The 13,606-nt window shown below is 34.8% G+C and overlaps 1 protein-coding gene across 1 annotated transcript in view; it reads right to left on the reverse strand.

The window, feature by feature from the left end:
* Nucleotides 1-2,008: 2,008 nt before the first annotated feature.
* Nucleotides 2,009-13,606, reverse strand: part of LOC149783633 (zygotic DNA replication licensing factor mcm3-like) — a 74,146-nt gene continuing 62,548 nt past the window's right edge. The window contains exons 20-21 of the mRNA XM_089931880.1: nucleotides 10,008-10,149; nucleotides 2,009-5,404 (exon numbers count right to left, since the gene is read on the reverse strand). Coding sequence (XP_089788006.1) covers nucleotides 5,218-5,404; nucleotides 10,008-10,149 — 329 coding nt within the window. The 3' untranslated portion in view covers nucleotides 2,009-5,217. The remainder of the gene's footprint in view (nucleotides 5,405-10,007; nucleotides 10,150-13,606) is intronic.

Raw genomic sequence — 13,606 nt, forward strand, 5'->3', positions numbered from 1 at the left:
TGAGTCAAAATGAAATTAGTTTGCATATTCTGCAGGCTACTGTTCCAAAATCAATCACTGCAAATATCATGTCACAAATACATTACAGTATATATGGGAATTGCTGAATCCAGCAAACCTTCTTTCACATGAATATCGCAATAATGTAATGTGACACTTTACGTTACATAAACATGGCTTATCAACTGTACTCAAAAGGATAGTGCATACAACAATGTGGCATAACACACATTGGACATTCGGTGTGGAAAAATGATTGTCTTTTTGTTTATTCAGAAGGACACCTGTTCTCTGATTTATAGTTTGTAAGAAAAATGTATTATACTTTTAACTGTTAATACTAGTTCAACTTTGGTTGAACTATATTTTACACACAATGATGGGTTTGTATTTTATTTTTAAAAATTAATAAATCGATTTGATAGAACCCCCCACAAAAAAATTCATTTTAACGTTTCTAACGATTAGTATTTATTTCTTTGACTAGGTTAGAAAAAAGCTTGGAAATTCAAAATTTGCCAAGAAGAGCATTGGGACTATATTGTACAGTACTTTCACTGTGGCTCATTAAAAATGATTTTAAAACTATAGGTAAATTGATATAAGGATTGTTAAGAGGAGGGTTCCAAGACTAGCATTATAATATTTGAATTCATAATCCTATAATGTAAGAAGCTGCCCCCCAATAGTTACGATGTGTGTGTGCGTGTGTGGGAATTCGTACTACTCATTCATTGTAACTGCCATGATGAACGTATTGCACTGTCTTACTACTGGACCCCAAACCACTCTTTTTTTAATGATAGTTTTAATTTCATTTGTGAAGTAGCCCCTGTAGATAGCCTAAAATTTCAATGAATACAATAAATACTATAAAAAATTAATCACCTGTCTGGTCAATAATGATTCAGCTAAGTTGCAATGAACTCATGAGGGCATCAAACCCAAGAGTGATTTGTATGTCAAAACAAAGTAACACATACTTGCTTAGCACTGAGATTTTTTAAATGTTACTATATTGAAATAACTATTACTGTGCAGATGGATAATCCCGTCCTATAAATAGCTATGTAGCCGATGCACTCCACTTGAATTCATCAGCTAAAACCAGGCTCTAAAACAAATATATTTTAAACAAACAAAATAACAATAAAATTTTTAATAAAACTATAAATAATAGCATTTATGACATTTTAGTTTATCTTGCATTTTTTTTGGTTTGTGCATTGACAATTGACAGGGTAAACTAGGGGAAAAAAATGAAACTACTAAATGAAAATAAGTAATAAATGAATTAATAGATTGTAAAAATCGTGCTCAGTTGACATTTTAAATATTAGATTTAGTCGATATTAAAATAAAATATTGAAATTTATTTTATTTATTTTCAGATTTATACATATATTCTGCAAAGATTTATGGATTTTTGTAAAAACACTGAGGATTCTATGCCAGAAATAACAATTTAAAAAAAATGGTGCAATTGTGGAAAACAATAATTTCATTTGGTTACTAAAGAGAAAAGTTGAAAAAGAATTAAAACGGAGCAAAAGGCTGCATTGTCAGGTGAGAGTTGTAAGTGTAGCCACAGGAATATAGGATGTACATCTTACGGGTTAAAAACTTTTTTCACTGATGAAATAAATCGTTATACACTTGTAACAAGCAAATATCGTCTCTAGAATCAGGTTTTGTCAAAATGGCCTCGTTCTCCTCTCTAGCCATCCAATCCACCCACTCTAAACTACAGAATAAGATTTTCAATCTTTGACCATTTTTCATAAATTTACTTTTCACGTAGTTAATTTTCCCTCAGAACTTTCCATGACATGGGATATTACTAATCAAAGGAGGTAATACTGTCTCTGAAAGGGGTTTTGATAACTAAAGTAATGTGATACAATGGTAGCAGGTAACATTACTGTTATTAAAATACATTTTTTCTTAAAAGGACCATTCACTGCAGTACAACAAAACCACGACACAATTCAAACATCAAAGACAAGACTTGAAAGGTATCAATTTATTTACACAAGTATTGTTTCAATGTTCAGTTCTATTTTAGACAAATTTACTATCTCCTATAACAAGGAGAGAATGCAATCTTACCATTTTTATCGAGACTTAAATATATGACATGATTAGTATATTATATATAAAAAACTTGAAAAGACATTTTCATTTTGTTTTTCTCCGTCTCTACTGTCTGCTGCTGTGAATAACCAGTACGAGCAACAAATTTCATATACACATCAACCATAACGAATGTACATATGCTAACCACATATATGAATGATAATCAATGCACACGAGTGCCATCAATATCAATTATAATGAATGCAAATATGGGTAAATAATCTAAATCAATTGTAATAAATGCAAATATGGGTTAACCATGTATATACAGAACTGGCAACATAAATAACAAAAAGGCCTACGTGACCACATTTTCCTTTCTTTCAGCAAAATTAATTTTAAAGATGCTTACTGTGGATTTATAGACCTGTTTAACTGGACAGATTTCTATCAAAAGCTGACCCATGTCCAATCTGTACTTCTGTCCCTCTGTTGCATTGTTCATACAGAATTCTGAATGCTAAATTCAAAGACTTTTCCCAAAGTTTCAAAGACCACAAACAGAAAGTTATGTTATATAAGAAAGCAATGAATGCGAAATACTACAATAATATTTAATGATGAAATTCAAACTATAATTAATCACAAGAATGAAACCAGGAAAACTCTACTACATCTGAATCGAACGACCTGGGGCAATTTTATTTGTGATTATGGGAAGAAATTAAAATGTTTGGGTTTACTTCAATTTTCAAAGACTTTTAACTCATTCGGCCCCGATCCCGTCTGTAATTGTGGATTGTTTACTGCATTTAATGGCCCATCCCATCTCCAGGCGTGATGAAATGTGTGTTAGATACATCTCTGATTAGTTACAAATGTTTTTTTCTCTCCCAAGAACTAAACTATTAAACCAATCAGAAATGATTTTACTTTTATTTGTGGAAATTTAAATTGTTCAGAAGTCAAGGGTTACACATGTTCAGTTTCTTGGGTTTGATCTAAAAAATGGTGAGAAAGCCGAGGAAAGATATGTTTGGCAGTTGGATATTTTGCGAGATTTAGATTTGGACATAGAAGTTTCTGAGACTGAATAGTCAGAACATGAAGATGCTGACAGCGATGATGATAGAGTTTTTGTGGATAAACGTTGCACATAATTTTGTAAATAGTGTATAAATAAGTTGTGAAAGATTTGGACAAATAGGGAAGAAAAAAATATACATCACTGTGTAGACAAATTCATTTGGAATAAATGGAGAAAATATCGTGGATTTTTAATTGGATATAAGAAGTGAAATTAAGGTAAGAGTGAATGCATGTGCAAAATGTTTTCAAAATTTTTCAAACAAGTAAAAACTCTGGGTCACAAGCATCAGGACAGAGATTAGTGCTTTTGGGGCATAGCATCAAAGATACTGATAACAGTGCTGGGGCTGAACAAGTTCAAGACCTCAGGGTAATCTGCTCAATTTTTCCAAACTTTCAAGGCCTTGAAAATGCTACCTCATTTTTGCTACCACCATCTACGTACATATGCTTGATGCCCCCCCACCATAGAATAGTTTATATTTAATCCATGCAGAAATGATCAAGGAATAATAATATTAGCATGCTTAATAAAACATAGTCCACCGACATTGAATGTCTGGCTGCAAAACTTTAAAAGGGTTGTCTAGTGTCTGCTAAAATTCAAACTGTGACTGAACCCAGTCGAACAGGTTACTTATTAGACAAATTATTATCGAGGTTTCACCTTCCTCTTTTCCTACACGTACATACATTATCAGTAGACCTGCCCCCATATGCAAACGTATGCATCTGAGTTGACCCCCTCCCACATACATATGTACTAAATGGATTGGCCCATATGTCATACTGAACTAAACATAATCTGCAGAATTGATTATTTTCTCTTTAGACTGCAACCTCTGACCTTTAGATCTAAAGGTTTCTTTATTACCTTGAGTGCATTCCATCCCATAGTCTTACAGAAAATAATGCTGTAATTCATCCCTAAAGTAAGGTCAAGGAACTTGACCTGAAAGATTTTTCTTCTGAAAAATCTAAGTTTTTTAAGCCACAATATCTTGTACATTATGCAAAAATTACATTTATCTTCATTCCTTCACAGCAACCTTGACCCCAATAATAAATCTTCTCTCCTACTCAAAGTACAAGTCAAGGCATATGATCAAGAAGGGATTTTGTGCGCAGAAACAATTTTACTTCTTTCAGCGAAAGTGAGTCCAACACTTCTTCCTCATCTCCTTTACAGTCCAAACCAGTTTTTGGCAACTTTAGTAGGTGGTGAACTGTAGTAATTTTGAAGAAATAAATACTGTAACTTGTGAACGGGCAAACTTCACAACAAAATGATGGCATAATGTTAGGTACATCAAAATATATGTAAGCATTCAGACTCCCAACACCTCTACCAGCCAGTAAAGAAAGTGGAAAACAATCAATTTCAAGATCAGCTTCAACCATCCCTGAACGACAAATATAATTCGTAACAACCCTGAACAATCACCAACATTAGAAATTTACTGATAAAAGTTTCCAAGGATGGGAATTTAGCTTCTTTGCGATATTAGACTTTTGCACACTATCTAATAATAATATGTCTTAATAAGTTGTTTTTTTTTAATATAAAAAAGACTACAATTTTTAAGCATTTAATCCAAAGTTGCTCCTGCTGTAAGAACAGTCCATGTGTATGGTGGTACATTCAAACAATATAACGAATGACTGGTTCCAAATGTTCCTCGACATTTACAATGACACCACCTGCTTACAGTGAGAATATTAATTCAAACTGAACCCTGAGCCTGTCATTTAGCTGTTGTTCTAAAGTGCATCTTCACTTTGACTCTGTCATATTCATTCTGCCACGTTCACATAAGACGTCAAGTTTTAAAAAAGTATATTTATTTCCAAAATAGGATTTAAAACTATAAATTTGTTAAACAATTATATAGAAGTTTGTAAATCCATATAAACTGTTTCAGATGGTAATAAAACAAGGCTCATTGTTTGCAATATATTAAGTCTTTGAGATACTTTTTGTCAATGATAGCAATGCTCTTTTGTCCATTGTAATCTCCTATCTCTTGGCAATAAAGGTCCATTGCTTCCTCTTTAAATCAGGAATACCACATCATCAGCAAGCATTACTTGGTTGGCATCCATCATTTGTTCGATAGCAGTGAATACTTCATCCTCTGTGAACTCTGACCCTGCTTTGGCTTTGACCTTTTCCAAGGAAACTGACTGAGCATGCTCCGATTTGAACAGGTCAAACAGCAGAGCCCTGAAGCTTTTCAATCTGAAACAAAGAAATCATTGGAAATGTTTTAAACAGAAAATTTTAAAATCTATCAAAGCATACTATGTTTTTAGGTGATGGGTGTCCACACAAAAGGCCATTAACTTTGATGAAATTTGTTTCTTCAGGTACACAAATACTACTTCATTCAGCGACAGAATGAGTTTAAAAACATCTCAAGCTGGTAAAAACTGGATTTAAAGAGTTTTCATCTGCAGACTGTTGGTCGGTATGTAAGAAACAAGTGATGGCAGTGAAATGCTTACTTAATAGACAGACAAAACATTTCATGTGGAAGGCAGTGGGATGGTGATCTTCACTTTATCAAAATGAACAGAGGATGATAACAAGCCAGGCCAACATTTATTTCGAACGAGTTTTAAAGTATGAAATTCAACATAGCAGAGGGCACTCAAGTAGCAAGTGACTGCAACAATGTGGATGCTAATTTTGATGAAAATACAATTTTGTGGGGGAAACTTGACAAATTACAGATCATGAACTTGACTGTGACAAAATGTAAGGAGATAGTAACCAGTTAGCAATAAATTATTTAAAACTACATTTTAACAATCAGAGATTAAAATGGTGGACAGAACTAAATACTAAATCAGCAAATAATGGCAGTGATGTGGATGTCAATTATGATCAAAATATAAAATACGAGGTATTTTTTTAGATCATGACCTTGAAATGAGCAGATATTGACAGTGAAATAGAATATATTACTCTGATACTGACACTGAAACAGAATATATTACTGTGATATTGACAGAGAAATATAATATATTAATCTGATACTGACAGTGAAATAGAATATCTTACTGTGATATTGACAGTGAAATATACTACTCTGATATTGACAGTGAAATAGAATATATTACTCTGCTATTGACTATGAATAAAATTGTTTTCAACTAGACACTAAACATCACTTCTCAACTTGGCCCATATACTGCTGTTGCATGGCATTAGACTTTATTGTGGAGTATGAACAATGAAACAAAGTGAACAGCTTTGTTGACATTCCATCATGGATCTATTCTGCTTGCTCTCCAATTCTCATGCAATCAATTTAATAAAATTGTAATAACCTTGGATATTCTTGATGGATTTTTATTTTCTCACAATCTTAAATGGCATAAAATTTTCCACACTTCAAACCTTGCATATAAAGGTCAAATAAAAAAACAGAAGAGAGTACAACTATAATCATTAAGTTACTAAACAAAATATGTACAGTTTACTTAATTTTACTTTATTGTTTTTCTTTAATTTATAAAATGCTATACAACCTTTTTACACAAGAAGCTGTATGACATCACCAAGAAGCTGTCCGGCAGGTACAGCAAAACAATGACCCGTAAAGGACAAACAGGGAAAGACCATAGCCAGTACAGTACACCTAGAAATCCAGCCAGCTTAACACAAATCTCCCCATAAGCTGTGACAATTCCACCAAAAACAAGATCTGGAAAGCCATCACCCAGACATCAGAGCAGAACTAGAGGCTTCAGTGAAAATGCTATACCCCCTCTTTGAGAAGATCTGGGAGGAAGAATACTGACTGACTGGAAGAAGGGACACCTCATCAAAATTCCAAAGAAAGGCTTCAGCAACTCCAACTACAGAGGAATCACACTCTCATCAGTACCAGGGAAAGTCTTCAACCGGGTTCTCTTGGAGAGGATGAAGGAGGCCGTCAACCCCCAGTTACGAGATGAGCAAGCAGGCTTCCGACAAAACAGATCGTATACAGAGCAAATAGCTACTCTCTGCATCATAGTCAAGCAATCACTGGAGTGGAATTCTTTGCTCCTTTGCTCTACATCAACTTTGTCGATTACGAGAAGGCATTCGACTGTGTGGACTGAGAGACACTCTGGAAACTTACTTCGCCACTATGGCATCCCAACCAAGTTGGTGAACCTGATCAAGAACACTTGCAATGGAATGTCCTGTGGAGTCATTCATGCAGGACAGCATACAGACAGCTTCCTAGTGTGAACTGGCGTGAGGCAAGGCTACTTGCTGTCACCATTTCTATTCCTTCTCGCCATCAACTGGATTATGAAGACGTCCACTAATGGGCAGAGAAATGGAATCCAGTGGACATTGTGGGGTCAACCTGAGGATCTGGACTTTGCCGATGACCTAGCGTTCTCGTAAATTAGTCAGCAGCAAATGCAGTACAAGATATATTCTTATTAAGCTCATATTGATCCTTTAGAGTTTTGTACAACAAAATCTAGCAGGGCTAAATTGTCTGAGAGAAGAAATGAAAATTGCACTCACTTTTTAACTGTCTATATTTTAATTAGACTTGGCACTCTGCCTTTTCTACATTCAGAATACAATTGAAAGGGGGCTTGACTAGCAGGCTTTCTACTTGCATGTACAACAGACTCGTATTTAACACCATTTTGGGGTTCAAACTTACTCACTGGTATCTCTTTTGACATTTTCCCAGATGCAAATATAAGATCTATTTTACAACTTTAAAAATCAACGTCATCATCGTTATCATCAGCCAGCATATCCACAATATTCTATCTAGATGTATAATGTAGACCCATGGAAACCATGTTTATTCTTTCAGTGACTTTGACATGTCTTCTTTTGACGTCTTCCATAGCTCATATGTAAGCTATTCACAAAATCTGACCCAGTTAAACCATTTCTTACTAACATTTGACCTCCTGACCCCAAAATCAAAAGGCTTCTAGCAAATTATTCAAGTTTGGTGAATATAAATTACACAGAACTTAAGTTTTCATGTAGAAAAATAAAATGGCCAGGAAAACAGACTGACGAAAATGGTCATATTGTAATGCACTCCAAAATATAGAGTTGATGAAAACAATATAAACAGACTGTCCATAAAATGAAAACCAGATTTAGTAAAAGTGCACGTTTCCAGGTCTGTATGAGAAAATATAACAACCAAAAGCAAGCCAAAGTTCTGTTGCGGAAATTCCACTAATTAAAAAAGGATGACATCTAAATGAAATGCCGAACTGGTAAAATTTCTGGGCCTGTATGCATTTTCAGAAACAGCAAGTTTTGTTGTGGAAACCCCTTTTGTTTATGGATGGACAGACATTTAAAATGTCAATTATATATTGTGAATCATGAGAGAGAGAGAGAGAGAGAGAGAGAGAGAGAGAAATTTAGATTTTTAATGTAGAAATCAATTTCGCAGTCATACTGCTATGTCTGCAATTCGAGTTTATGATGATGTTTAGCACTGAGGCATCATGCCGCAGATATTCCACCCAGTCACATTTCCCCGACACCAGTCCTCTTAGTGCTAAGTGCTTAGCAAGGCAGCTGCCAATACCATTTTTTAAGTCTTTGGTATGACTCAACCGGGGTTCGAACCTGTGACCTCCCACATACCAGGCGGACACTATAACCAAATACACCACTGGAGTGATCTAAGAGAGAGAGGAATGCACCAAGCAAACAATTACAATGCCTCTATACTTACAGACCTGCCAACCTTAACAAATCCGTCTCAGTAAGGCAGCTGATTTTTTTCCATAAGATTGACCAGTTTTCAGTAAGGTGTAACAAAATATCAATAACTGCTACTGTAAAGCTGGAAAACACAATTAAATGTTCGACACAGGGACAATATCATTATGTTCAATTTTGTAAAGTGCGCATAGACTTTATTTACCACTGGGTACAGTTACAAAAACTTTAGTTCCAAACCCTATGCAACTAAAAGGTTTGTTGCTATCTCTCAACTTGACAAAATTCTTGGAAATTCTTTGTCCATTTCATATGATGACAACAATCGTGTCTCCCGATATGATATTCACAAATTGGCACATTATGTCCAATAAACATAGCTATGTCCTCTCCATCTTTTATTCACAAGAATCTGAATATTCCTTTTTATTCTTCTGTGTTGATAATTAACACTGTCTAGAGGCTTATTTTCCCTTTTGTCTTAAACATGCCATCACTTATGTTACACCATTTTTAATTTTTTTTAAATAATCAACAGTTTGATCATGCCGACACTTCACATGAACAAATAGGTCAGTTTAAATCATCTGGTGTGCTGCTGTAAAGTTAGTCTGGTTCCAAGACTAATTTCATTAATTCTAATATGAAACCCAGATCCAAATAAAACACACATGAACCAATCATCCGGATTTTTTTGGCAACAATCATTTTTCTGTAGTTTTTGCTAGTATGCATGAATCCGTAATTTAAGGGTAATTTTCAAAAGACTTATGGCAAAATTGTAAGAGTTGGCAGGGCTGCACTTCACATATCATGGTGAACTGCAAGCATATGAATATAAAGAAATTCTAAAAGGGGGAATTCTTTCTCGTAAACCCAAACATTATTTTGCATCCCATGAATGGTACGTTTTACCATATTCTCATTTGTGTAAATATGACCCAGAAATATGTCGGAGTAAGAAATGCCTAACAGCAGAAAAATGTTAACATTTCTGACCACATGAACAAAAGCAATAGCATATATTTTGAAATCCTAATGAACCTAGGAAAATCCCAACCCTAAATTTACACGACTCTCAATGAACAAGTGAGCAATAGTAGCCTGAATTTTATCTGATAATAACCTCTTTTCATCTAAAGTTTTCTTTTGTGAGGAATTACTGGGCTGAGATTCCTCTGTTTCCATGGCAGCTTCTTCTGTATCACTCTGAGACTTGGTCCTAGGTTTTCGTCTTTTTCTCTTTTCTTTTTTCTCACCATCAGGTTCTGAAAACACAAATGAATAATAAACTTTGAATTGTGGTATAGGTTTCCCAAGAATAAGAAGCAATAAACAATGGTGCAGATTTTGAGTGCATGGTTGCTTGGACCTGTAAATTCTAACACAGAGAGAAATAATGCAATTTTGTGTATAATCAACAATTTAATAAATGCAAACAGGAAGAGAAAAAAAACAGAAGAAATGTTTTGTTTAAAGTTGTAAATAACAATAGAGAACAACCCTTCTGTCAATAAAAGTCGGTCTTTCATAGCAGGTTTCCAAGGTCCGAAAGAAAAAAAAAAAAAACATTCACTGTACATATATTCTATTCTTTATTAATAGTTCTTGCTCAAATATTCATCTATAAAATAAAAATTATATTGCTGTTGTTGTAGTATTTAACGCCATTTTTCAGCACACGATGGGCTATACATGGCGGCCAGTATTAATGGTGGAGGAAGAAACCAGAAAAACACTGGAAAGAACCACCAACCCACGAGAAGCTACTGGCAAGCTTTCTTACATACCCACATTGGCTGAATCTAAGACTTGAACCCATGCAGACAAAGGTGAGATGGCAGTGATCCATAACACAGAATGCTTTATACAGCAATAACGATATACTTCTATCATTAAACATGAAATCACATTTACATTTGAAGATCACTTATTATGGCATATAAAATCATTTCTGATTTACTCTTTTTCCTTTTTTAAAACCTAAATATGTTTTACCAACATTTACACTGCTCTTTTGCAAGTGGTCTGCTGTTTCTCACTTCTTTCAGTTACAATAATTATTTTCTCAAGCCTTAAAAATTGTCTCTTAGTAGACGGAGATTTGTCCATTTTTATTAAGGTTCTAGGTTTTTGTGCTCATTTGTAAAATCAAAAGTGAAGACAGTTTTGACTGGCTTTTGTGGAAAAAAGAAAAATCAATACATATGCATTGCATATCTACCAATTAATGAAATAAAAAGAAACAATTATCTCATCCAGAAACAGAACCATTTACTCAGAGACAAAAGTGAACAGCTTCATTCAAATTATACATACAGGGATTAACTCATTAAGTGTGTAACCCGGTCGCAACAACTTGAATAGACAACAGCTCTGATTGTGATGTAATCACTTAACATTAAGAATACAACAACAAACATCACAAGTTTTGAACACTATCAACTGAATCCAACAAACTCTTCTCTCTTGCTGGTTTAATAAACAATGACCTTATTCACCCCCAGGCAATACGGATTAACTCTAAAAACAAACAATATACGCAACCACTACATCAATTTTGGCATTATGGCAATGTGTGATATGTACATTAGCCTGGTTTACGCACTGTAGCATCCATCACCGGTAACCACAAATCTTTTCGTAATGTTTTTTTAAATAAAAAAATCAAAACAATTGTTATTAATCAAGCAGTCGTTGTAACAATTGATTACATATAGGTGGTGTCTATGTTCTCACGATACGGTCGCTCAATGGGATGACGAGTCCACTCATATATATGAGCCACGATTTGGCCAGGAAGCAGGCTAAGTGTGGGAATAATTAGTCTGGTTCCCTGCTCTGTAAGTTCCCTGCATTACTCTCCCCATTATGAATAGTGGAGAACTCAAACACATGAAACTGGGAACCAGAATAAGGACAAATCTACATGTAATTTAGTCTGGTTTAAAATAAAACTATAAAACCCTATAAGCATACCTACAAAATTTTAAATATCGGTAGCCAGCCTATTTTTTTATTATTTAGAATAGTATGAGCGGTCATTGTTACAGGGATTAAATAAAGGTCAGTGGAGCATATCATCGTTTTTGTGATGCGGTCGTTCATAGCAGCATCGAAATGCAGTTTGCCAAGACATTGTGGTCACTCATGACAGAGCGTTTATATAACAAAATCGATCCGTGCATTATATATTGTGGTCAGAAATGACAGGTGGTCGCTCATACAGTTTTTACTGTACTGTTCTTTTTGAAAAATGTCTCTCCAAGATCCGAAGGCCAAATAAAAAGTATCTGTGGTTCTGGTAACCCATCCAAACCCATTTTTCCTGCCAAATATACATTTTTGTTTAATTTTTTTTTTATTTAAAAGATTTGACCAGAAAACTATTTTTAAAACTGATCCAATCTGAATTTGTTCTAAGTCTTTTCTTCTATTTTTCTCTCAAGAGAATTTATTTTGACAAAAATGCAAGCTTTTTAAAGAAAATATTTTAAGCAATTAACCCTTTAACAACACTTTGAATACTGAAACGGAAATGATTATATATAGATATCCATCATCAAGGGAGGTAACTCTTGGGATTAAAATTCATGTTGTGTCCCTTTACAGCTGGGCTAAGGCTAAAAGGTCAGTAAAGCTAAATATAAAAAAGTGCCTATTCTTAGTAAAGAAGCTTCAAAACAAAAAATAAATATCAAGATTCACAAGATGTATGGACAATAACATGAACAGCTCCATTACAGTGCCAAAGTAGACTTCACTGCCTTGGTCACAGTCATGGAACTGTACCTGCGATGTCATCCTCTAAGCTGCGAGTGGAAATGTGATGATAGAGTTCTATAGTTCTGCCTTGGAAGTGAACCTGCCACGCATCCTTTGAGCTGTGAGATGAGATCATGTTCTGTGAGTGGAAATGTGAAGATGGAGTTCATCATTTCTGTCATGGAACTGTACATGCCATGACATCCTGAACTGTGAGTGGAAATGTGAAGCTGGAGCTCTGTTATAGAACTGTATCAGCTATGTCATCCTCTGAGCTGTGAAGCTGGAGTGCAACATTTCTGTCATTCGTGAATTCACAGAACTAGCAGTCACTTTTGCAAATTTTACCAATGCCAACCGAAAAAGTCTTGTCTATCACAATTATCTCAAGTACCACAGATTAAGTACATCACCTCAATGATTACTCCATCCAAAAATCAACTCGTCTATCGCAACTATTTCAAGTACACCACCTCAACAACTCTCATGCATCCCAATTATCTCAAGTACCACAGATTAAGTACATCACCTCAAAAAGCTTGCCAGTAGCTTCTTGTGGGTCGGTGGTTCTTCTCTGGATTTCCTCGGGTTTTTCCACCACCATTAATACTGGCCGCCATGCATAGCCTATCATGTGCTCAAAAATGGCATTAAACCCCACAACAACATCACCTCAATGATTACTCCATTCAAAAATGAACTCGGGCATCACAATTATCTCAAGTACCACAGATTAAGTACATCACCTCAATGATTACACAATCCAAAAATGAACTCGTGCATCACATATATCTCAAGTACCACAGATTAAGTACGTCACCTCAATGATTACTCAATCCCAAAAAACAACTCATTTATCACAACTATCTGAAGTACCAGATCACAACACCTCAACAATTACTTTGGCTAACGAAAAGAAATCAACGCAAATTAAGCACATAACCACAATGATTACTCCAG

Source organism: Sinohyriopsis cumingii, chromosome 14 (assembly GCF_028554795.1).
Source record: "Sinohyriopsis cumingii isolate HCF-2022 chromosome 14, ASM2855479v2, whole genome shotgun sequence".
Taxonomy (NCBI): Eukaryota; Metazoa; Mollusca; class Bivalvia; order Unionida; family Unionidae; genus Sinohyriopsis; species Sinohyriopsis cumingii.